At 34.8% G+C, this 24,766-nt stretch overlaps 1 protein-coding gene across 2 annotated transcripts; it reads right to left on the minus strand.

Annotated features, from left to right (window-relative positions):
* Positions 1 to 402: 402 nt before the first annotated feature.
* Positions 403 to 23,594, minus strand: LOC135730412 (rasGAP-activating-like protein 1). 2 transcript variants are annotated; one of them, XM_065248330.1, is made up of 22 exons: positions 23,416 to 23,594; positions 23,058 to 23,309; positions 22,882 to 22,938; positions 22,025 to 22,138; positions 20,004 to 20,065; positions 18,032 to 18,161; positions 15,635 to 15,716; positions 15,279 to 15,419; positions 14,483 to 14,574; positions 14,085 to 14,202; positions 12,119 to 12,272; positions 11,525 to 11,589; positions 11,328 to 11,440; positions 8,970 to 9,162; positions 8,754 to 8,891; positions 6,863 to 7,007; positions 4,985 to 5,157; positions 4,710 to 4,847; positions 4,256 to 4,391; positions 3,852 to 3,972; positions 1,635 to 1,714; positions 403 to 1,472 (listed from the first exon to the last, which is right to left on the minus strand). In XM_065248330.1, exons 2-22 carry the CDS (start codon positions 23,138 to 23,140, stop codon positions 1,333 to 1,335), a joined length of 2,475 nt encoding a protein of 824 aa, XP_065104402.1. In that variant the 5' UTR covers positions 23,141 to 23,309; positions 23,416 to 23,594; the 3' UTR covers positions 403 to 1,332. The 2 variants fall into 2 exon arrangements, with proteins under 2 accessions (XP_065104402.1, XP_065104401.1); XM_065248329.1 differs by having other exon boundaries at positions 23,058 to 23,594.
* Positions 23,595 to 24,766: the final 1,172 nt, after the last annotated feature.

Below are 24,766 nucleotides of genomic sequence, written 5' to 3' on the forward strand. Positions count from 1 at the left end.
CTAGTTTTCAGACCAAAAACATCAATTTTAAGTGATTTTGTGAATAAAACAAGCAAAAAAAAATCTGCCAATGGGGTAAGCAAATTTTTCTTGAATTTAGTGTTTAAGAAAAATGTTCAAGATTTTTTTGCTTACCCCATTGGCAGATTTTTTTGCTTGTTTTATGCACAAAATCACTTAAATATGATATTTTTGGTCTAAAAACTACTTATTTTTTTGGGTCGTTTTGCTTATCAAAAAAACATCTTCATGTGACTTCCTTAAAAGGAATTTGGAATAATTTCACATTTTATATTTATTTTGTCTCTTTGCAATAAAAAATTAAATAATATAAAAAATGCACATTTTATCAGTCCTCCTTTGTGTGTTGAAAAGAAAGTGATGAGTTTTTCAGGTTTGTGTAAATTGTTTTAATAGGCACAGCAGATCAACGTCTTTCTCTTCTTAAACAGAATCAACAAAAGGCACAGGACTGCAAAAGTTTTAAATGATATCAGTTGGCAAAAAAGTTCAAAATGAATCTGCTTTACTGTTTTGTACACACATGCTCGCACAACCCCAAAACACCATTTGGCACATTGCAAAGCCTTCATTTAGGTTAATTTATAAAGAAAAACATCTAAACATGCCATTGACATCAAAAATATCAGATACATCATCATACTGCATGTAAAGAGATGCAGTACAAGCATTGCTCCCAATCTTTACACATTTTAAACCTGAATACGTCATGTGCACAGGAGAATCTACAACATTGTTCTTTCAATAAACGCAAAGCAATTCATCATATTTAAAATAACAACAATGCTGATATAAGACAATATACAAATCATTTTAGTGCAAATATAAAAATATTACAATGACAGTATCAGTCAAGTTCAGGAACACTGCAGATTTGGTCAAAAACTACTTCATAAACTGTGTTGAAAAAACTATGGATCCAGATAACAACACAAAAATAGCTTGTAGTGTGTAGTGTAGTGGGCACAATGTTACACACTGTTGTTGTTTTCAATAACTCCTCTGCATCTTCCTGTGTGTTTTTAAAAACAGGGTCACGCCATTTAGCAAAATGCCATGCAGACCGCAAGATAAACACAGATATAGGGCTGGTTCAAAAACTACACTAGGGCATCTGCTTAAAAATTACAGAATAAAAACACGTACAAATCCATAAAAATAATTACTTTAAAAACATATAAAGGAAAGACGTCTGGATTGCATACGTTTCATTTGACAGTTGTGTTAGAAGTCCTGTACAGTAATAATCATCAGTGTGTGTTGAAGGACAGTGAAGGTGAGTCGTGGTCTTCTCTGGGTTTCTGTCGTTCTCTATGAGCTCATTATAAGTGAACTGCTTTCATCTGTTTCTCGACTCTTGAAGGATGAATGTACCTGTTCTAAATCCAAAACAACATCCAACAAACGAGAGACGACGACTCGTGCACGCTCACAACGACCCTGAGTAGACACTAACACAAACACACACATACAGATGAAGAGAGATTCTCATAAAAGCTGACATTCATATATTTATTAACATTTTCATATTTATCATGTGATAAACCAAAACCTATGCATGATTCAGCTTTACCATATACACCATAGTAAAGAAGAAAAAACAAATATCTGACCTGATGACAGGTCGCTGGCCTTTACAGGAGTCACTTCCTGTTCTGCTGTTTCCACTTCCTGTGTGTCCAGGTATTTCTTCCTGTGTCAAAAACATCCACAGTGGTGATATCACATGATGGCAGCTCTTCACTATAGTAATTTACCATGGTAAGTATAGTTTTTCTTCCAAAATACCGTAGATCATTAGGGCTGTCACGATTATGAAATTTGGTTGATGGTTAATTGCCTGATAAAGTGTGGCGATTAATTGCCTGTTTTAGGGCTTTGACAATTGGGGAAAGTTACTTTTAAAAGTAATGCATTACAATATTAAGTTACTCGCCAAAAAAGTGACTAATTGCGTTACTTGGTTACTTTTCATGGAAAGTAATGCTTACGTTAATTTTTAATTACTTTTGCGTTACTTTTTCTTACTTGGCTGAGGCTTGATCTCTTTCAGGCCTTGCAGGTGTTTTTTATGACTGAAAAGTTCTGCATTCAGAAATTGCATATTTAAAAAAAAAAATCAATGCCTTACAGATCCTTAAGAATAGCTTCCTCACTTCCCTTAATTTGGAATTACTGTTTTGGAAATGTATGTTTTACCTGGCAGTACATAGTGCATATCATTCACAGAAAACTTTCTGCTTAAATGATTTTCAAGAAAAAAATTGTCTTAGTATTTTTGTCTTGTTTTCCGTAAAAATATCTAAAAATTCTTAAATTAAGCTGCTTTTTCTTGATGAGCAAAACGACCCAAGAAAATAAGTCTAGTTTTTGACCAAACATATAAAATTTAAGTGATTTTGTGCATAAAACAAGCCAAAAATCTGCCAGTGGGGTAAGCGCATTTTTCTTGAATTTAGTGTTTAACCAAAATTTTCAAGATTTTTTGAAAATATTTGGATAAAAACGTGTCACTCATGAATTTTTATGTCAATCTGTAATACCGCATTTTTTATCCAATTTATAAAAAAACTCAAGCAAAAATGTTATTTACTAATTTAAAACTCTGTGTATGTTTTGATAATCGTTCTGAATCTGATCTCTAACAAATTCCTTAACAAAAATGCAGTTATTTCAGCTTTTTGCAAAAATTTTTTTTTAAGACAAATACCCATATTAATACCGAGCCCCTAAGGTGACATTGGAGTAAAACAAATCTAAAGTATAGTTTCATGTGCTCACGCAAAACCTTCATGTGCAGAATTTTTTTTTAAGTTTAGTTTTGTGTGCTCGCGTGAAACTATCGCGTGCTCACGTGAAACTATAGCGCGCTCGCGTGAAACTATCGCTCGCTCGCGTGAAACTTTCGCTTTTAGGGGAGCACGCGATAGTTGCACGTGCTCACGCGATTGCTTCACGTGAGCACACAAAACTAAACATGAAGGTTTCGCGTGAGCACATGAAAGTTTCACTTGAGCAAATGAAACTAAACTTTATTTAATTTTTGCTCCATGTCCCCTTAGGGGCTCCGTAATATTTAAGAGTTTATAAGTAGAGAAAAAAATAAAGATAGGATGAAACTGTGTTTTCTGATTTTGTTTGATTGTTTATTGTTTGTTAAAGCAGAGGGTCTGTTCTTTCATTTGATATATTTAAATGTTTATAGATTTTTAGAAATAAATAAAAAAATGCTGAGTGGAAAGAGCTAATATCCTTTATATAAAAATCCAGGGTTTCCCGCAGAAAATTTGTTAGTTAAGGTGGTAGGGTTGTGCAGGTGGGCGGGCCGGGGCTGTGGCAATCAAAGAGGCGTACGTGTCATGATGAAAATATTTTTATTTAAAACACTCAAATAAAACTCAATTTTGAAGAAACTATGACAGAAAATGAACACATACTAGATTATTAATGAATTAAATGTTTTATCAACACGCTAGTTATCCTCCAGACATTGACAAACCATGTCTTTCTCTCATTTTGGCCATGTGGCGCGTGCCCGCTCGCAGTGTGAAGCGCATCCACAATTAGGTGGGCCGCCCAAACTGAAAAGTGCTGTGGGAAACCCTGAAATCAATACTTTTGACCCATACAACTACAATGTATTGTTGGCTATTGCTACAAATATACCTGTGCTATTTTTCAACTGGTTTTGTGGTGCAGGTTCATATATGTTAATTCTTTATTAATAAGAGGATATAAATGTACAATGTTAAAGGAAGCAGGTATTATGAAGTCTTCTTTCAGTACAACAGCGACACCTGCTGGAGATTTAGGATTATTTACACACAAACCTGAGTTTGTCTCTTCCCTGCAGAAGCTCTTTATAAATCATCTGTATTTCAGCATCAGGATCTAATGGATCGCTCCAGTCAGCCAGAGTCACAGCAGAATGAGTCCGACTACAGCCGGTGACTAAAACAAACACACAAAAACACTGATACACTGACTATCATGAACACAAAACTACTGAAATATGGGGAAAAAATTGTGGTATGTAAAGGTATATTGGTGGTATCAGTATGTCATTGTAATTATATGAAAATTTTTTATTCTCTTTTTGTTAGTAGCTTTGGCTAAAAAAATCTGCTAAATGTAAATGTTTAAGATTTTACATGATTACCATAATAATGCACAAATTAAATTACATAGTTCCATAATATATGCAGTGGTTTTACTATAGTACTTTTTCACACACCTGTGCGGTCTGGCTGTAAGCAGCAGGTCCATTTGTTACCGCGGTAAGCTCCAGGGTGAAATGATGGCAGCATGTTCTCATTATAAATACTGACCTTCCTGATCGCTGATAGCCAATGATTGAGATCATTTACATTCTGAAACACACACACACACACACACACACACACACACACACACACACACACACACACACACACACACACACACACACACACACACACACACACACACACACACACACACACACACACACACACACCTGCTGTAATAGTGCAATTTAAACACACCAGTACAATACTGTACATAGCTTACTGTAAATTGTGAGTGTTTTTTCTGTCTGTCCTTTACAGATGCATCCCAGACAAACAATTCTTACTTGTTTGTGTGTGTGTGTGTGTGTTTCTGTTTGTGTGTGTGTTTATGTTTATGTACATGGTGTGTGTGTTTTGCACCTTGCACTGCAGGTATGTTGTTTGTAATTGTCCTTCTGTATCTTGTGTGATGACTTGCATGACGTTTTGAAGCTGAAAGGCGTTTTCATCCACCCGCTCGATAGCACACACACGCTGGACAGGAATAGAGGAGCGCACCTGTAACACACACACACAAACAAACACACAAACACAATATATACCAGTGAAATATGGTGAGGAGGAGGAGCTTGATGACATCATGTATTACAACATGAACAGTCTTGCGTGTGTGTGTGTGCGTGTGTGTGTCAGACCTGCCAGTCAGGGCTCTTGGCGTATGACAGCGACTCTGAGCTCAACCAGAAGTATCGTTTCTTAAAAGTCAAGCGTTGGATGAGCTGTGGTCCTTTTGCTGTGTGTTTCTGTAGGAATCCTTCCTTTACTATGACTGAAGGTAAGAACACAGCTCGCTGAGGAACCTCACACACTGAGGAGAAACACAACAAAACAATGCTGAAGCGTTCTGAATGGTTGTTAATGTGTTTATTGAAATAGGCTATAAATAATAATAATAATATTGGTGCTTGATGTAACACCAGTAAAAAGAAACGAGATGATTTAGGAATATGATGAAGTTTTACATCCAATGTCCTGTAAAGGTATTGATCCATATGAATTTAAAAGAGCGGCTTGTTAAATTTGAAGGTGAGGTGCAGTACTTCAGGACAGACAGCAGGTGGCGCACTCGCCTGTATTCAGCTAACAGTGTTTCACATTCACTCCACATGCAACACATCTACAAATTACTGTGAAACATGACAACACCAAACCAGGTGTCCAGTTTTAATGCAGTTATCAGTGTCTTTTCTTACATGTGTTTAAGTAAAACAAAGGAAGATATTTGTAAAACAGGAGCACCATTGACTTTCATAGTAGGAAAAACAAATACTATGGAAGTCAAGGTGCTCATTAACGCTTTAGTTACAATAGGGGGAGCCAAACTCTAACATCACGATAGGATTAATTTTGTATCATGATAACCATATGTATTACAGTAGAGTTTTCTTTTAATAAGGTTTTTACGCTATTAATTTAATACAAAATAATTTTCATAACTCTTAATAAATCTTATCAAAGGTAGAAAAGTGAGTAGTCAAGAGCAGTAAGAGATTTTCTATCAATGCTGTTTGATTAACATGAGCAGGAGCAAAATTAGGTAACTTTCCCTTTAAGACTAAAGGTAGCAGCATCTAATATATACTGTTACACATGTGTTTACTTTTTCAGTGGTTTACTTTCTCTTAATACCTAAATGGCCGTGTTAATTATGCATACGTGCAAACTGGAAAAAAAATGACTTTTTTAATTTGTATTTTTGTCTTGTTTTCAGTATATCTACCTACAATTAAGATGTATTTTTTTAATGAGCAAAATGACCAAGGAAAATAAGTCTAGTTTTTAGACAAAAAATATAAACTTGAAGTAAATTAGTGCTTAAAACAAGCAAAAAAATCTGCCAATGGAATACGAAAGAATTTCTTTAAATAAGTTTACTTTTTTCATAAACACCTAATTCAAGAATTTTTTTCTTATTCCATTGGCAGATTTTTTTTGCTTGTTTTAAGGACTTATTCGCTTAAATGTTATATTTTGTGTGTAAAATCTACTAAAACTACACTGCAACAAATGATTTTCAAGAAAAAACATTCTAAGTATTTGTGTCTTGTTTTCAGTAAAAATATCTAAAAATTCTTAAATTAAGATGCTTTTTCTTGATAAGCAAAATGACCCAAAAAAATAAGTCTAGTTTTTAGACCAAAAATATCAAATTTAAGTGATTTTGTGCATAAGACAAACAGAAAAATCTTCCAATGGGGTAAGCGAAAAATCTTGAAAATTTTTCTTAAATACTAAATTCAAGAAAAATTCATTGGCAGTTTTTTTGCTTGTTTTATGCACAAAATCACTTAAATTTGATATTTTTGGTCTAAAAACTAGACTTATTCTCTTGGGTCATTTTGCTCATCAAGAAAAAGCATCTTAATTTATGAATTTTTAGATATTTTTACTGAAAACAAGACAAAAATACTAAGTAAGATTACATTTTTTAATGTAGGACAACAGACACAGCCCCCCCCCCTCTCTCTCTCGTCAGGTTAGTAAGTTAATCGATATCTTCAGTATTAACTCACCGCTGTTGTGATCGATGTCTATCAGCTTGTCAAGGAAATCTTTAACAGAGGCCACACTGCACAGAATGATGGAGTGAAGAGGAGTCATCCACTGCTCCTTACCATGACCCAACTGTAGACCTAAATTACCCACACTCTGAAGAGCCTGAGAGAGAGAGAGAGAGAGAGAGAGAGAGAGAGAGAGAGAGAGAGAGAGAGAGAGTTTTCTTTAAAAATATCTAAAAGTGTGTCCTGAAGACAATCAGAGAACTTGGTGGTTTAGGACGACACGGGTGAGTGATTTATAATAAAATTGTCATTTTTAACCCTTAAACTGTGTTGGTTAAGATATATCACCTGCAGATGGCGATAGTGTGTGACACACAAGAAGGCAGGTGAAGAACAGGTAAAATTTATAATGAAAGAATATAAAGATAAACTGTAAATATTCAACTGTTTCTGCTTGATCTTTAAGAAAATATTTTAAATGTTTTATTAGGGGGGCGATCACACAGAACGCGTTTATGGTGGTGGCAGGCACCTTTTTTGAATGGTTTTCTATGGGCAGCGCCGTTTATCTGCGCGGAACACTTTGCTTTTTGGCTGCCCCATTTGCCATGTGTTTTTGAAGGAACGCTCTGAGCGGAAAAGCGCCCGACTTCATTCACATTCTTCCTTTGTCCAATCAAATGAGAGGAGAGCCAGACGTTCCGTTGTGGTGACAGAAGTTTACTGTTGTTTGGCGTGCCAGAGAGCTCATGCTTCAATATTTGATTGACAGGACAGTTGCTTCGGTGATTGCCTAGCAATATAAAAGCCGTGCTGCACTGCTTTTTTTAAGTGACCCCAAAAAAAAAACGCCTTCCATGTACACCTTTGTTGTGATCATCCCCTAAATCTGGAATTTAACTCTTTCCCTGCCATCGAAGAGTTATCTCGTCAATTAAGAGAAACGTTTGCATGAAAAAAAAACGTGTCCCTTATGAGTTTTAATGTTAATCTGTAACCGCGATTATCCACTTGATGGTGCTCTTACCCAATTTATAAAAAAACTGAAGCAAGAAATGTATTTACTAATTTTAAACTCTGTGTATGTTTTGATAATCGTTCTAAATCTGATCTCTAACTAAATTCCTTCACAAAAATGCAATAATTTCAACTTTTTGCTAAATAAATTTTATTGTAAAAATACCCATATTTAGTAGTTCATAAACAGAGAAAATATAATGATAGGATGAAACGTTTTTTTTTCCTGTTTTGTTTGTTTACTGTTTGTTTGAAAGCAGAGGGTCTGTTCTTTCATTTGATATATTTATGAAGAAAATTTACCTGGAAGGCATTTTGTGAAACCTTTGTAAAAATCACAAAAAATTGCTGGCGGGCAATTTTTCAAAAAAAGGCTGGCGAGGAATCAGTTTAAAATCTGTTCAGTGCTGCCTCACGATTAGTCGTAACAAATTGTTTGCAGAAAAAAAGTTTTTGTTTACATAATATATGTGTGTGTACTGTGTATAATAATTATGTTTATATAAATAGACACACATATACATGTAAAATTTTAAGAAATTTTTTTATATAATAAATATTTATATTTATATACAATATAAATTATATTTAAATATAAACATGTATATACACATGCAAATGTATCTTAATTATATACATGCTTATGTGTGTGTGTGTATTTATACAATATATTATATAAACAAAAACTTTTATTCTGCAAACGATTAGTCGAGACCAATCGTGAGGCAGCACTACATAACAAAGTTCCAGTACTTTTGGAATGTCTCTTGTCCAATCAGATTTGAGAATCTCAAGTAACTGTATATGTGGTTTTGAAACAATGTAGCACTTTGTAACAAACTTGTGTTTGTCTGTATGCGTGTCCATTAGTGTGAGTGTGTTGGACCTTGGCGAGCAGTAAGAGAGTTCTGCTGGTGCGCGTGTCAGCGTGATAATCTCTCAGCTGGAAGAGTTTTGGTGTCAGGATCGCAGGAGCAAACAGACGTAAGAAGAAAAACCCACTGATGGCCAAATACTTCACATCCTGCAGAAAGAGAGACGAGTGACGTGATATCATCCAGACAGACATCGACATGAGATCAGAGGTATGAGGAGAATTTACCTCATTCCCTGCTCCTGGAAACTGCTCCTCTACTCGTTTATGAAGCTGTTTGAACACGACTCTCATCACAGGAGGACACTGAGAGACAGAACTGACGATGGCTTCCATGATGCTGGTCAGATACGTCTGCAGCAGACCCACGCTGCTCTCCCGGATCTCAGCTTCAGATAATGAACCTTTGAATGATATACGTCTTGAGAGAGGGAGGGGGAGAGAGAGAGAGAGAGAGAGAGAGAGAGAGAGAGAGAGAGAGAGAGAGAGAGAGAGAGAGATAGGGGAAGTAAATACAGTAGGTAAAGTTTACTGGTTAAAAAGCCTGGTAGGAATATCGGCATAGTGACAATCAACAGCAGTGTTGGGGAAAACAAGCAAAAAAAAATCTGCCAATGGGGTAAACAAAAAAATCTTGAACATTTTTCTTTAAAACTAAATTCAAGAAAAATTCAAGAAAAAGTTGCTTACCCCATTGGCAGATTTTTTTGCTTGTTTTATGCACAAAATCACTTAAATTTGATATTTTTGGTCTAAAAACTTTCTTGGGTCATTTTGCTCATCAAGAAAAAGCTTCTTAATTTAAGAATTTTTTTATATTTGTTATGAAAACAAGACAAAAATACTAAGAAAATGTTTTCTTGAAAAGCATTTTTTGCAGTGTACGTTACTTTTTAGTTACTTTTGCGTTACTTTTTCTCGGCTGAGGCTTGATCTCTTTCAGGCCTTGCAAGTGTTTTTTATGACTGAAAAGTTCTGCATTCAGAAATTGCATATTTCATCACAAAAATTTCGAACTCTGGCCTGCACTGCAAAATGATTTTCAAAAAAAAAATGTATTCGTATTTTTGTCTTGTTTTCTATAAAAATATCAAAAAAAATTCTTAAATTAAGATGCTTTTTCTTGATGAGCAAAAAATCTTGACAAATATCAAACTTAAGTGATTTTGTGCATAAAACAAGTAAAAAAATCTGCCACATTTTTCTTAAACTTTTCTTGAATTTAGTGTTTAAGAAAAATGTGGCAGATTTTTTTTAGCTTGTTTTATGCACAAAATCACTTAAGTTTGATATTTTTGGTCTAAAAACTAGACTTATTTTCTTGGGTCATTTATCTCATCAAGAAAAAGCATCTTAATTTAAGAATTTTTAGATACTTTTACTGAAAACAAGACAAAAATACTAAGATTTTTTTTTCTTGAAAATATTTTTTTGCAGTGTGCGATCTCAGTTTCTGACTTAAACTGTTCCCACGCAGGCGTGTACGCATAGAGTGCATAATGTGACGACGTTTGGTTTAATTCAGTACATAATTTTTTTATCAAATTAATTAAACTAAAAAAGTAACTTGCATGACTTTTTGAAAAAGTAACTCAAATATTAATGTGTACATTTAAAAAGTAATGCATTACTTTACTCGTTACTTCAGAAAAGTAATATTATTAAGTAATGCATGTTAAATTCAAGAAAAAAATGTTCTTGGTATTTTTGTCTTGTTAAGGAAAAAAAATATCTAAAAATTCTTAAATTAAGATGCTTTTTCTTGATGAGCAAAACGACCCAAGAAAATAACTTAAATTTTTCTTCAATTCAGTGTTTAAGAAAAATTTTCAAGATTTTTTTGCTTACCCCACTGGCAGATTTTTTTGCTTGTTTTATGCACAAAATCACTTAAATTTGATATTTTTGGTCTAAAAACTAGACTTGTTTTTTTTTGGGTCGTTTTGCTCATCAAAAAAAAAGAATCTTAAAGGTATTGCGGAGGATTTTCTTTTTCTGGGTGGATCATCAAGACTATTGGTCCTCCTAGTTGTCAATCAAGAGTTTTGCGCAATTGCATTTTTTTAAAAAGTGAAGAAGGTGGTTATTTTCTAAAATTCGAGAAAATCCTCTGCTACACCTTAAATTTAAGAATTTTTAGATATTTTTACTGAAAACAAGACAAAAATCCTAAAAAAAAATTCTTGAAAATTATTTTTTGCAGTGCTTCTAATGCATTACCCACAACACTGTTCATCAGGGCATTTACTTTATCATTACTACATGAAATTCACTTGCACACTGAGAAAGTCCTCATCATAAGATGCTCCGTGACATTTAACAGGTGGAGAATATATGCTATACATAGATCTAAATGAAAAGTGCTATTTATACAAAGTTCAGAAAGTTCTCTTCGGTTGCCTGGCAACAACTTTCTCTCTCTCTCTCTCTCTCTCTCTCTCTCTCTCTCTCTCTCTCTCTCTCTCTCTCTCTCTCTCTCTCTCTCTCTCTCTCTCTCTCTCTCTCTCTTTGTCTCTCTCCCATGTTTTCCAGATACTCTGTGACCCTCCAATAAACAGCAGATGTATTTGTGTTGCTTGTACACACCTGGAGCGGTTGAGGTCTATCTTACATGGATCAAGCTCAATGTATTTCTTCTCCTCAAAGATTCGATTGATGATGGGCTTCAGAACCTCATGGAGGTACAGCATTCCTACAGCCTGACACACATAAACATACAAACCTCATACTACATCCCACTTAGATATACAATCACACAATAATAATATTTCAGACACACACACCTTCATAAACTGCTCCATGGCTTTAGACGCCAGTGAGTTTGACCGAAACAATGTGTTTGGATCTGCTGTTGGGAACATAGAAGAAGAGATGTGTTTTTGAACAATGATCTACTACACAACACATGGGCACTGTTAAGTGGTTTCAGCGATGTTCTGTGTGATCGTTTCTAGTGTACTACACACAACAGTACACCTGTTGTATCATCTGCCAGGTGAAAACTGAGATGACGGTCATGATACATTATACACATGATCAGACTGAACACTTGATTCTAGTTTCAATCTTCGTTCATTCGCCGGCAGACACGCCCATCTTATGATCATCCGTTTTCTACTGCTTCCTGTGGAGTTGCTATGGAAACTTGTGCACTTTGTTTATCAAAACCCAAGCTGAGGATAAAAAAATCCCACGCATGCTCGCACGATCGTGACAGAGAGCAAAACAACATTAATGAGACAGAGAAGTTCAGAGACTTCACAGCGTGAGGAAGTGTGTTAATATAACTGGACTGAAATTATCATCACCCCCCCCCCCCCCACACACACCACACACACAACATCCACTGCTGGAGAAACACAAACACACACACGTACTGGTGTTGTGAACTTCTCTGGTGTTGAGGTAGTCCAGAAATGGCACGACCAGACCTTGGCCGAGGTAGATCTTCACCAGAGTCATAGCGATGTCCTGACGACTCTCTACTGTTGTCACCTCTTCAAGCAAAGTGAGAGGTGTGGGATCATCAACCTGATAACAGGATTGGGTAAAAGATTTGGCTCTCTTATCTCATATTTTAGGATCAACTCTCTTATCTCATATTTTAGGATCAGACTCTCTTATCTCATATTCTAGAATCAGGCTCTCTTATCTTATATTTTACAATCGACTCTCTTATCTCATATTTTAGGATCAACTCTCTTATCTCATATTTTAGGATCAACTCTCTTATCTCATATTTTAGGATCAGACTCTCTTATCTCATATTCTAGGATCAGGCTCTCTTATCTCATATTTTAGGATCGACTCTCTTATCTCATATTTTAGGATCAGACTCTCTTATCTCATATTCTAGGATCAGGCTCGCTTATCTTATATTTTAGGATCGACTCTCTTATCTCATATTTTAGGATCAACTCTCTTATCTCATATTTTAGGATCAACTCTCTTATCTCATATTTTAGGATCAGACTCTCTTATCTCATATTCTAGGATCAGACTCTCTTATCTCATATTTTAAGATCAGACTCTCTTATCTCATATTCTAGGATCAGGCTCTCTTATCTTATATTTTAGGATCGACTCTCTTATCTCATATTTTAGGATCAGACTCTCTTATCTCATATTGTAGGATCAGGCTCTCTTATCTTATATTTTAGGATTGACTCTCTTATCTTATATTTTAGTATCAGACTCTCTTATATCATATTTTAGGATCAAATCTCTTATCTCATATTTTAGGATCAGACTCTCTTATCTCATATTTTATGATTCGGCTCTCTTATGCCATATTTTAGGATTGAATCCTAAAATCCTAAAATATGAGATAGGGAGCCAAATCCTAAAAATCATAAAATAAGAGATAATCCTAAAATATGATAATCCTAAAATATGAGATAAGAGAGCCTGATCCTAAACTATGAGATGAGAGAGGCAAATCCTAAAATATGAGAATCCTAAAATCCCAAATCTTAAAATATGAGATAAAAGAGCCAGAACAAAAAATATTAGATAAGAGAGCAAAATCCTAAAATATGAGAATCCTAAAACATGAGATAAGAAAACTGAATACTAAAATATGAGGTAAGAAAGCCAAATCCTCAAATATGAAATATGGAGCCAAATCATAAAAATCCTAAAATATGAGATAAGAGATCCAAATCCTAAAATATGATAATCCTAAAGTATGAGATAAGAGAGGCAAATCCTATGAGAATCCTAAAATATCAAATAAGAGAGCCAAACCCTAAAATATGAGATAAGAGAACCGAATCCTAAAATATGAGATAAGAGAACCAAATCCTAAAATATGAGAATCCTAAAGTATGAGATAAGAGAGGCAAATCCTAAAATATGAGAATCCTAAAATGTGAGATAAGAGAGCCAAATCGTAAAATATGATTTAAGAGAGGCAAATCCTAAAATATGAGAATCCTCAAATATGAAATAAGAGAACCTGATCCTAAAATATGAGATGAGATAACCGAATCCTAAAATATGAGATAAGAGAGCCAAATCGTAAAATATGATATAAGAGAAGCAAATCCTAAAATACAAGAATCCTAAAATATGAGATAAGAGAGCCTGATCCTAAAATATGAAATAAGAGAGTCTGATCCTAAAATAATGGATAAGGGCTGAATCATTATTTTAAGATCTGCCTCTTTTATTAAATATTTTAAGATTTACCCCGTATAAAATATAAGGAAAATACAAATATCTATAAAAGGAATATTAAACACGACTATACTGTAATTCAGTGTTTCTAAAAGTATGTTGTGTGTGTAAGGCCCTAAATTGGGATGTTTCTTATAGCTCACAGCAGTTTTATGTGTGATGTACCTCAGCTGGGGAAATGACAGCTTCAACAAGCAGATCCATCAGAGGCTGATAATACACAGAGGGAAGAATTCTGTCCTCCACCAAACGCACCTTTAAACGTAAGGCACCCAGTTTCCCTCTGACAGACAGACAGAAAGACAGTGTAAGTGAAACTGTGCTTACACTAGACTGTGTCTCATCCACACATAAACTCTAGGAAATAGTATAGTGACTTTTAAATAATTTATTCAAACCACAAACTCCGAGGAATAATTTTGATGTCTGGCTTGATGTCATATTCATTACATAACAAACCTTTTGCAGGCTAAATTCAATTAAGATCACACTACAGTATATCAAAATGTGACACTATCACATAAAGATATCACATAAGGATCAACTCAGACACACAAAGTTACCCAGCGTCGTCCTCTTTGTTCCTCAGTGGTTGTAGACGAAACCAACCCTGCAGTACAGGAGTTCTGTACATACACGACAGAGGGATTTCCACCTACACAAACATTCAGTATTACAGTTATACCACACCATTCAAATATTTGACATTAACGCTGATGTGTGTGTGTAATTACAGCATAACATTACAGCTTCAATGTGCACACATAAACTGTTCTTCTCTATCGAGTCATTATTCAGGTGAAACACAATGAGGTCAATATGTAAAATGAGTCTCATGTTACTGTGGGTGTTCATAAAGAGAGCTGTATTACATTACTGTACATTGCTTTTGATTGGTTCTCTACAGTGTAATGTTTTTCATGTATTTCAGAGACAGCAGAGCATCAACACTAACAGCACTGTAAAGAGAAACGCATCTGTCAAACGCTCTCCACCAGCCAGAAAATCCTTCAATACAAGCTTTGACGTCACAGCAAACACGGCTTTGTTAGAGAAATGATGGCTTCTGAAAATAACAGCAGTTCATTACTGTATAATATGATTGCGAAAAGATAAACAATAGATGAATCTGAATGAAAATGGCGGATAGGGTTTATTTGTGAGCTGACAATCTAGGGAACATTTTTGGTTATCACACTATGCATTTGCATCAACATTTCATTCAGTATTTGTATAAGCTGAGTATTTTCAGGTAGGGAGTAAATACTGTATGATGTGTTGAGGTGACATTGATATTTTACTCATAAAGAGACATCAGGTGAATTATTTAAACACAAACTCTGATGGCCGTGTTCTCACCTTCCCCAGAAAGTCGTTCTTGCCCACCATATCCCAGTCCCAAACCTCTACTATGATGTTTCCATCAGCATCATCTTCACCTTCATTCAAACATAACTCCAGACATTCGGCCCAGTGAGGGAAACGGGTTTTCTTGATTATCTGATATCAACGCACATCATGTTAAAGCAGATACACATTTTATTATTATTCAGCAGATGCTTTAGTTTAGTTCATTATAGCAGTGATTCTTAATTTTAAAGTAATACATTTTATTCATATTAACATGACAACAACTTAAGTTTAGTTTCTAAACGTCTTTTTAAAATCACTGAATTTATGAACAACAATCACCAAATGAAGATGCGTGATCTTACCGACGTCTCAACGCTGAGATTGTTGTAGATTATTCTTGTAAATGGATCAGATGTACCAGTAATATCACGTGGTGCCAAATCTCTGTAATAAATTAAAATACAGTTTTATCATTTCATGGTTGTGTGACTTATCACATTTAACACAGCAGTCTGTAATATAATCATAATCATTACAGATCAGATGAAACCACCTAAACGTCTAACATCATACCGCACGCACACACACACGCACACACACACACGCACACACACACACAAACACACACACACACACACACACACGCGCACGCACACACACACACACACACACACACACACACACTCACAACGCGCACGCACGCACACACACACACACACACACACACACACACACACACACACACACACACACACACACACACACACACACACACACAAAATCTAATATCTCAAACAATGTGTACTAAAGACTCCTAAACTGCAAAAAATTATTTACAAGAAATAAATGTCTTAGTATTTCTGTCTTATTTTCAGTAAAAAATATCTTAAATTAAGATGCTTAAGACCAAAAATATCAAATTTAAGTGATTTTGTGCATAAAACAAGCAAAAAAATCTGCCAGTGGGGTAAGCAAAAAATGTTGAACATTTTTCTTAAACACTAAATTCAATTAAAATTCAAGAAAAATGTGCTTACCCCATTGGCAGATTTTTTTGCATGTTTTATGCACAAAATCACTTAAAATTTATATTTTTGGTCTAAAAACTAGACTTATTTTCTTGGGTCGTTTTGCTCATCAAGAAAAAGCATCTTAATTTATGAATTTTTAGATATTTTTACTGAAAATAAGACAAAAATACTAAGATTTTTTTTTTCTTGAAAATCATTATTTGCAGTGATACAACTTCTCAGATGTTTGTCCTGAGATCTCACGTTTTATATCTTTCTGATGAGATGACATCAGTATCTCAAACTGTGCTCAGAAGATGACAAAATTCAAATATGTTGATCTTAAACATTTTACAACATCATTTACTCTACCTTCATGTTATTACAAACCTCTTTATTTATATGTGAGCAATATTTGTAACCAAACCATTTTGAGCATCATTGACTTCCATAGTATTTTTATTTCCTATTATGGAAGTCAATGATGCTTCAAATTACAAATATGTTCCATTTATATTTAGCAAAACACAAAAATGTAGATTGCTTTTTAACAGCCTATGGGTGAGTAAATAATGACAGTATTTTCATTTCTGGGTGAATTATCCCTTTAAGACCAAATAATATAGATGCTATTCACCAGTGGCGGCCGGTGACTTCTTTTTTCGAGGGTGCTTGATGCGAAGTTCATCACAAGTATGTAGCCCGTCATGTGTGTGGTTCGTAATTTCAAAATATGTGATCTGCGTGTCAAGATATCCTGTGTGCATTACGTGTCTTGTCAAAATAAGTGCCTGCTGCAGATCCGTCTAAAGGGTTTATGATAAGAGATGTGAGCGTTAATCGCATAATCTCATTCGTAATCAGAGTTTAGTGTTAAGGGAGTGTCTTGCGTGTATTTTGTGAAGGTGAGCGTCTCTTTTATAATAAACAGTTTTGACGCGTGTGCAGCAGGCACTTATTTTGACAAAACACGTGATGCACATGGTTCACATGACGCAACAAACACATATTTTGAAAACGCAGGCAACACATGACACTCCGAAACAAGTATTTTGAATTTGCGCCCCTCGGATGAGCAGTCACGAGCCGCCAGTGCTATTTACATGTCTCATACAGTCATATAATCAGTTTTTTCTTCTTCTTCACTGCAAAAAATTATTTTCAAGAAAAAAAATCTTAGTATTTTTGTCTTGTTTTCAGTAAAAATATCAAAAAATTCTTAAATTAAGATACTTTTTCTTGATGAGGAAAACGACCCAAGAAAATAAGTCTAGTTTTTAGACCAAAAATATTAAATGTAAGTGATTTTGTGCATAAAACAAGCAAAAAAATCTGCCAGTGGGGTAAGCTTATTTTTCTTGAATTTAGTGTTTAAGAAAAATTTTCTAGATTTTTTGCTTACCCCATTGGCAGATTTTTTTTTTTTTTTTTATTAACAAAATCACTTAAATTGAATATTTTTGGTCTAAAAACTAGACTTATTTTCTTGGGTTGTTATGTTCATCAAGAAAAAGCATCTTAAGAATTTGTAGATATTTTTACTGAAAGCAAGAAAAATACTAACAATTTGTGTTATACGTCCTCTTTTATAAACATACAGTGTTATGTTTTGTTTCCATCCTTTAGATTTCACAGTGAACTCAGCTCAGATGTAAAGCTTCAAGAACTGAGGAACTATTCAGGTTTATCCGTCTCTTTAGAAAGCTTGGATTGATTGAAACAAAAAAAGTGTAAAAAGAGGTTTCTTACCGAGCCTCAATGACGTGACAGTTCAGAAAGGTTTTGTGAACATCTCTGTGGAGCTCCAGAGCCAAATGAAGCTCTCCCTGAACCTCCTCATCTGGATCAACACGAGTCAGATTTAACCAGTTATCTAAACCTAAAGGATTAAAAACATGCACATATGTAACCTTGCCTGACATGAAAACCCAGCTAAAATCATCCTACATCATGTAAAGAACATTCTGTGAAAACATAATTTTGATATCTTTAATTGACTGAGTAAGGTCATGTCAAGATTGATTGATCAGTCTAATCAAACTTTGATGCTCCTGGTCTCAGAATTTGATTTTGATACTTGGGTCAACAGGTTTTAGTTCATTGTGTTTTATCTAGACTGCACTATATAGTCGTGAACAGTGCTTGCAGTGTATACTATCATAAACTTACACAATCTTTGTAGGATACTATTAAACATCAAATTTAGTGCTGTCACATGACATTTGTGCAATGCGCTACTGTTTTTTCATGTAGCAAATCACGTGAAGTATATTGACTTGGGTTTAACGTTGCAATAAATCAGAAGACTAAGGGTTGTACGGACCCAAACTCTTCCCATGATCCTGTGGGTGAGTCAGTCGTGACAGGCTGCAGTGATTCATGTTGGCTAGATGTGAAACCCTCCACGGTCATTTAAACTGCACATCATGTTTTTCCCATAAGAACTAATAATCAGCTGAGCAGTGCACCAGCCATTCGTTGAAAGAAGAGTATTAAATAGGTAATGTGTTATTGTTTAACATAACAAGAAGTTCGTGTTAAACAAGACCGTCTTTAATCTTACTCCAGCTGTAGTTGTGCCATATTTTTACATAGCTCTGTTTCTGACTTATATACACACATAAAGAAACCACTATTCTCTTATATTCACTAAGGCAGAGGTCTTCAAGCTTTTTTAGGCCATGGATCCCTTAAACGATAAAGAAGAGGAGCATGGAGCAGTACATATATCCAAATTGAGTACATATAGTACCAGTGTATATATACACTGCAAAAAAATAGTTTCAAAAAAAAAATTTCTTAGTATTTTTGTCTTGTTTTCAGTAAAAATATCTAAAAATTAAATTAAGATGCTTTTTCTTGATGAGCAAAATGACCCAAGAAAATAAGTCTAGTTTTTATAACAAAAATATCAAATGTAAGTGATTTTGTGCATAAAACAAGTAAAAAAAATCTGCCAATGGGGTAAGCACATTCTTCTTGAATTTAGTGTTTAAGAAAAATGTTCAACATTTTTTTGCTAACCCCATTGGCAGATTTTTTTTCTTGTTTTATGCACAAAATCACTTTAATTGTATATTTTTGGTCTATATTTTTACTGAAAACAAGACAAAAATAAAAAAAAAATTTCTTGAAAATATTTTTTTGCCGTATATATATATAAAATTAAAGGACCAGTACATATATTAGGGAGCGGTACTTATATCAAATTAAGACTGGGTTTATATACTTTGTACATTACAACAACAAAAAAATCATTATTGGTAAAACATTTTAGATTTACTAAATTGATTTTAATTTGGAAACCTTCATTTTAATTAAGTTTTATTTTGTATTATTAAATTTTAAATGCATTTTGTTGGGTGCCTAATTTTATTTTCAAAAAAACATTTTAAATTCAAACATTATTTTGAGGACCCCTGTTTATACCAGGGACCCCAAAGGGCCCTGGACCCCCTGTTGAAGACCCATGCACTTGGTGTTAACAAACAACAATAACCTAAAACGATAAATATTCTGTTGCATGATGCTAAAAAGTTGTCAAGCAGCAAGTCAACATTAAAAACAAATTAAGAACCAAAACAGATTTATATCTCATATAACCGTAAAGGTCAAATGGAGTCATGTGATAGAGAGTCACAGATCATAGAGTCAGACCTTTCTCAACTTTATCATGAAACAACATCTATCTTTAGCTTGAGAAACAACAGCAGATGCTTACCTTTGGGTTGAGCAGTGATCATTTCTTTATTAAGAGAGATTTTCCCGATCACATCATCATGACTGTCATGTCGAAAAGAAAAACATTACTTTTATCTTCAGATGTTATAACAATACAGCTTGTATAAATGCAGTGGCGGCTCGTGACTGCTCATCCAAGGGGCGCAAATTCAAAATAAGTGTTCGGAGTGTTATGTGTGTTGCGTGCGTTTTCAAAATATATGTTTGTTGCATCATGTGAACCATGTGCATCACGTGTTTTGTCAAAATAAGTGCCTGCTGCACACGCGTTAAAACAGTTTACTATAAAAGAGACGCTCACGTTCACAAAATACACACAAGACACTCCCTTAAAGGTATAGCGGAGGATTTTCTCAAATTTTAGAAAAGAACCGCCTTCTCCACGTTTTAAAAAAATGCAATTGAACAACACTCCTGATTGACAACTAGGAGGACCAATAGTGTTGATGATCCACCCGGAAATAGAAAATCCTCCGCAATACCTTTAACACTAAACTCTGATTACGCTTGAGATTATGCGAGTATCTGGCAAACGTGAGCGTTTATTTTAGATGCATCTGCGGCAGGCACTTATTTTGACAAGACATGTGATGCACATACACACACTCGACGCGCAGAACACATATTTTGAAATAAGGAACCACACACATGACAGGATGCATACATGTTGTGACGAACTTCGAATCGAGCGTCCACGAAAAAAGAAGTCACCGGCCGCCACTGTATTAATGTATGTTTAAACAGCAGGGGAGACAAAACACCACAACTAATTTAATAAAGAATAAACTGTATTTAACCCTTTCCCCACCACTGACGAGTTATCTCGTCAATTAAAAGAAAACATTTGCATTAAAAACGTGTTCCTGATGAGGTTTTATGTTAATCTGTAATACTGTGATTATCCACTAGATGGTTCACTTACCCAATTTTTTAAAAACTGGAGCAAAAAAAAACATTTACTAATTTTAAACTCTGTGTATGTTTTGATAATCGTTCTGAATATGATCTATAACAAAATTCCTACAGAAAAATGCAATTATTTCAGCTTTTAAGTAAAAAAATGTATTCTTTAAGAAAAATACCCATTAAAAAAAAATAAATATGAAACGTTTTTATTTCCGTTTTGTTTATTTGTTTGAAAGTAAAGCGTTTGTACTTTCATTTGATATATTTGTATGTTTAGATATTTTTCCTAGGTGGCATTTTGTGAAACTTTTGTGAAAATCACAAAAACCGCTGGAGGGCAACTTTTCAAAAAGTGGCTGGCGGGGAATGAGTTAAGTATTTACTATAAGATGGACAAATACACTCTTAAAAAAAATAAAGGTGCCTCACGATGCCAAAGAATAACTTTACTGTCTAAATTGTTGTTTAAAGCATCTTATACATCTGAAGTATCTTTTTATTTTTATAAAATGTTCTTTAGATTATAAATATATAAAAGAAATGGTTCTTTCAGGAACCAAAAAGGTTCTTCTATAGCATCATTGTGAAGAACCTTTTAAGCACCTTTATTTTTAAGATTCTAGTCAGAACTTTGCTGTAAAGCAAGTGAATTTAAGATGTAGTGACACCATCATCTGTGTACTCATGTGTGTTTACATCAGAGTTGATCTCCTTACATTAGTGAGCATTTAGATTTCACTGTGAAGAGAAATACCCAGCAGCATACCGTACCGCCTGCTGTCAGCTGTTGGTTTACTCATCTAATCTCACACATTCAACAATTTACACTCTTCCTTCTGTAAGAACTCATTATTAACTCGTGTTTCATAAGCACTGACAAATCTCTCATCCACCCACCACCATATCACTTAAAGCTTCTCCAGTGGATGAAAACCGCTCTTTTGCATATTATGACTGTCAAGTTCAGATGTAATTTAGTTTTGTTTTAACTGAATGGTTTATCAGGTTGAGAATATAAAGACAAAATGAGCCACTACGGTCAAAGAATCAGACCCATGCTGACCCTAACATTGAACCACACATCACATTCGTTACCCAATGGTGTCTTCATCCATCACATAGAAGGTGAGCGAGTGGAAGCCGGTCGGCAGATGAAGGGAGTATTCCTCCCCCCAAAACGGATTCAGGTTCTTCCAGATGGTCGCTGTTCTAGATGGAGTACAGTAGAGAAGGTTTAGTTGGCAGATATTTGCATTAGCACGTCAGCGTTTCTGAAATTACCCGGATACAGAAACAATTAAAATGTCTATAAGTGACGATGACGGAAAACAATCAATAGGGTCACCCAATTTCTCAAAAGGAAGGCTCGATCATTTCCATTTCAAAAGACACAAGGCTTTTTAAATATGCACCACACCAGGTGTGCTGTATCAAATACAGCATCTGAAAGAAGAACACACACATGTTCCTAATAGACACACAAATCATTTGTTGAGGGAGTGGGGGATAGTTGGTCTCCATGGTGACGGACTGATGCTGTAACTGGTTGATGCTTGATTCACTGTGGTACACAAGACGTGTGTATGTGTGTGTTTGTGTCATACAGCAGACAAACAGAACGGTTTATAAAGAGAAACATCATTATATCCTCAATATTATACAACTAATAACAATAAATTACATTAATTCACCATGCTAAACATTTAGGCACACATGCTTATGTAAACACACACATTTTTCGAGCTATATACACATACCATTTAGGCCTACTTTCATTATTTATGTTCATTAAAAAAGATTACAAACTAACCAGAACCTATACCTGAATCTAACTAATAAAACAAAAACAACATTTTTATAATCATAAAAAACAAATAATTTACATTTAACATTTAGTATTCGTGTTTTTATTAGTGAAGAAAAGCTCACTCAGGTAAGAATTAAAGCCTCACCTGGCCACGACTTCATTGTCAACTTTAATGATGCAGTATGGATCACTGCTTCCAGAGCTGAGATAAAAACAATAACAACATGCTGGTGTCATAATTATAACTCCATTTAATATTTCTGTGTAAAATATCGCTTTAACGAAGCCATTAAAAGAAAGTGAAGAGAAGGTTCATCTTACACATCTTTAGCGGGCAGATTTCTTCCCTCGACGATGCGAATGTACAGCGAACTGTTTTTAGCCATGATCGATGATCGATACATCCACGCGTCATTGCATTGATGAGGAAGATCGCGACGAGTTTCTTATGTAGATGCTCCTGTTGCGCGCTGCGCGTGCGAGTGTGAGATCTTTACGGCAGTTACAGATCACTGAGCTGACCACTGAAAAACTGTACTGTAGGTTTCAACCTTCATAAAAACCTGAGCGGACCTGTGGGGTCAAAACTCTTCCTTAGATAGAAATGTGAAATGATAACGACCTTTCCAAAATAAAAAATAATTACATTAAAATAAGAAAATGCGTTTAAAAAGCCTACTATCCACTACAAAATAAACTGAATGATGTTCAAGTGATGCTCTCAGATCCACACTGAAGCTTTATTTGTCCAAGTCCACGCAGGAATTCACGCGTTATTTATTTGACTGATCCAATGCCCAGGCCAGTGTACCCACTTCAGCAGTTACGCGTCTATGACGCCACCAGCAGCCTGTGTGTTTCATCATCAGTAATGTATGTATATCTCACATGACATCATTCAAACGGTGTGTGTGTTTGTGCGCGCGCGCGCCTGTCTTACTAATGGAACCTGTGAAGGAAACACATCGTAGCTACCCGCAGCTTTTCTAGATGTGTTTCTTTTCTTCTTAATGGTTCATTTTAGTTTCTATTGTGTTATTTTTGTCGAGAGCCGAATCCGATTAATGTAACGTGATAGCGTGAATTATATGCAGGTTCTCATATGAATTAGCTCTGCTTCCGTTCAGATATTGCGTGTGCGCGCTCAAATTTTGTCTTAATAAAGTCCAGCTATCCTTATTTAGCTATATTGACATAAGTGCAAACATATATATTGTATGTATATATATATATATATATATATAGATACCTGTATCAAGCATTTGGGCCGGCTCTGGTCTCCATTAAACTTTTCCCAACAAAAACACATCAAAACTTTTCACAAATTCGCTGGAGATCATCTTCTGACTGTAAGGGAAATATATAGATTGCACTGCCCTGTGTTACTATGTAAAATACCAGTTTTAGTGTTAGTTTGTGCCCCACTCGCCCCTTTAATTAAATTATTTTAAGTATATTTGTGTTTTTAATTGTTGTTGTCCTTATAGGAATGTTTTGTAACCAAACTGAGCAGAGGCCCCATTGAATTAGTATTATTTTTTCCTACTGTGGAAGTCAATGGGGCCTCTGATCAGTTACATTAATCAAAATATTTTCCTTCATGTTCACCAGAACATTTTTTTTTTAGGTTTGTAACAACATGAGAGCGTGTAAATGATGACAGAATTTTCATTTTTGGGTGAACTATCCCTTTAACCTGCAGACAACGGCAGATAGCTCTCTCTTGCCCTCTAGTGGGTGTTTCCCTACATGACGTCACAGGAAAGCAGTCAATTGGTTATTTTAAAATAAGGAGAGCTTCAGCGCTTTAACCAAAGCTGCCCATTGTTAGGTACTTCAGTGGGTAAAATAATTCAAAATGTAAACCAAAAAATATCTCTTCTTGGCCAAAATTAATTTATAGAAGTCAATTTTGTTAATGATTTAAGTGAGCATACATTTGAATAAAACAAATAAAAACAAATAGAAAATTGCAATTTCCTTTGCAGTAGATTACAGTTTAATTATTACAAACAGTAACTTTAAATATA

The sequence above is a fragment of the Paramisgurnus dabryanus genome, chromosome 11 (assembly GCF_030506205.2).
Source record: "Paramisgurnus dabryanus chromosome 11, PD_genome_1.1, whole genome shotgun sequence".
In the NCBI taxonomy this organism is placed as follows: domain Eukaryota; kingdom Metazoa; phylum Chordata; class Actinopteri; order Cypriniformes; family Cobitidae; genus Paramisgurnus; species Paramisgurnus dabryanus.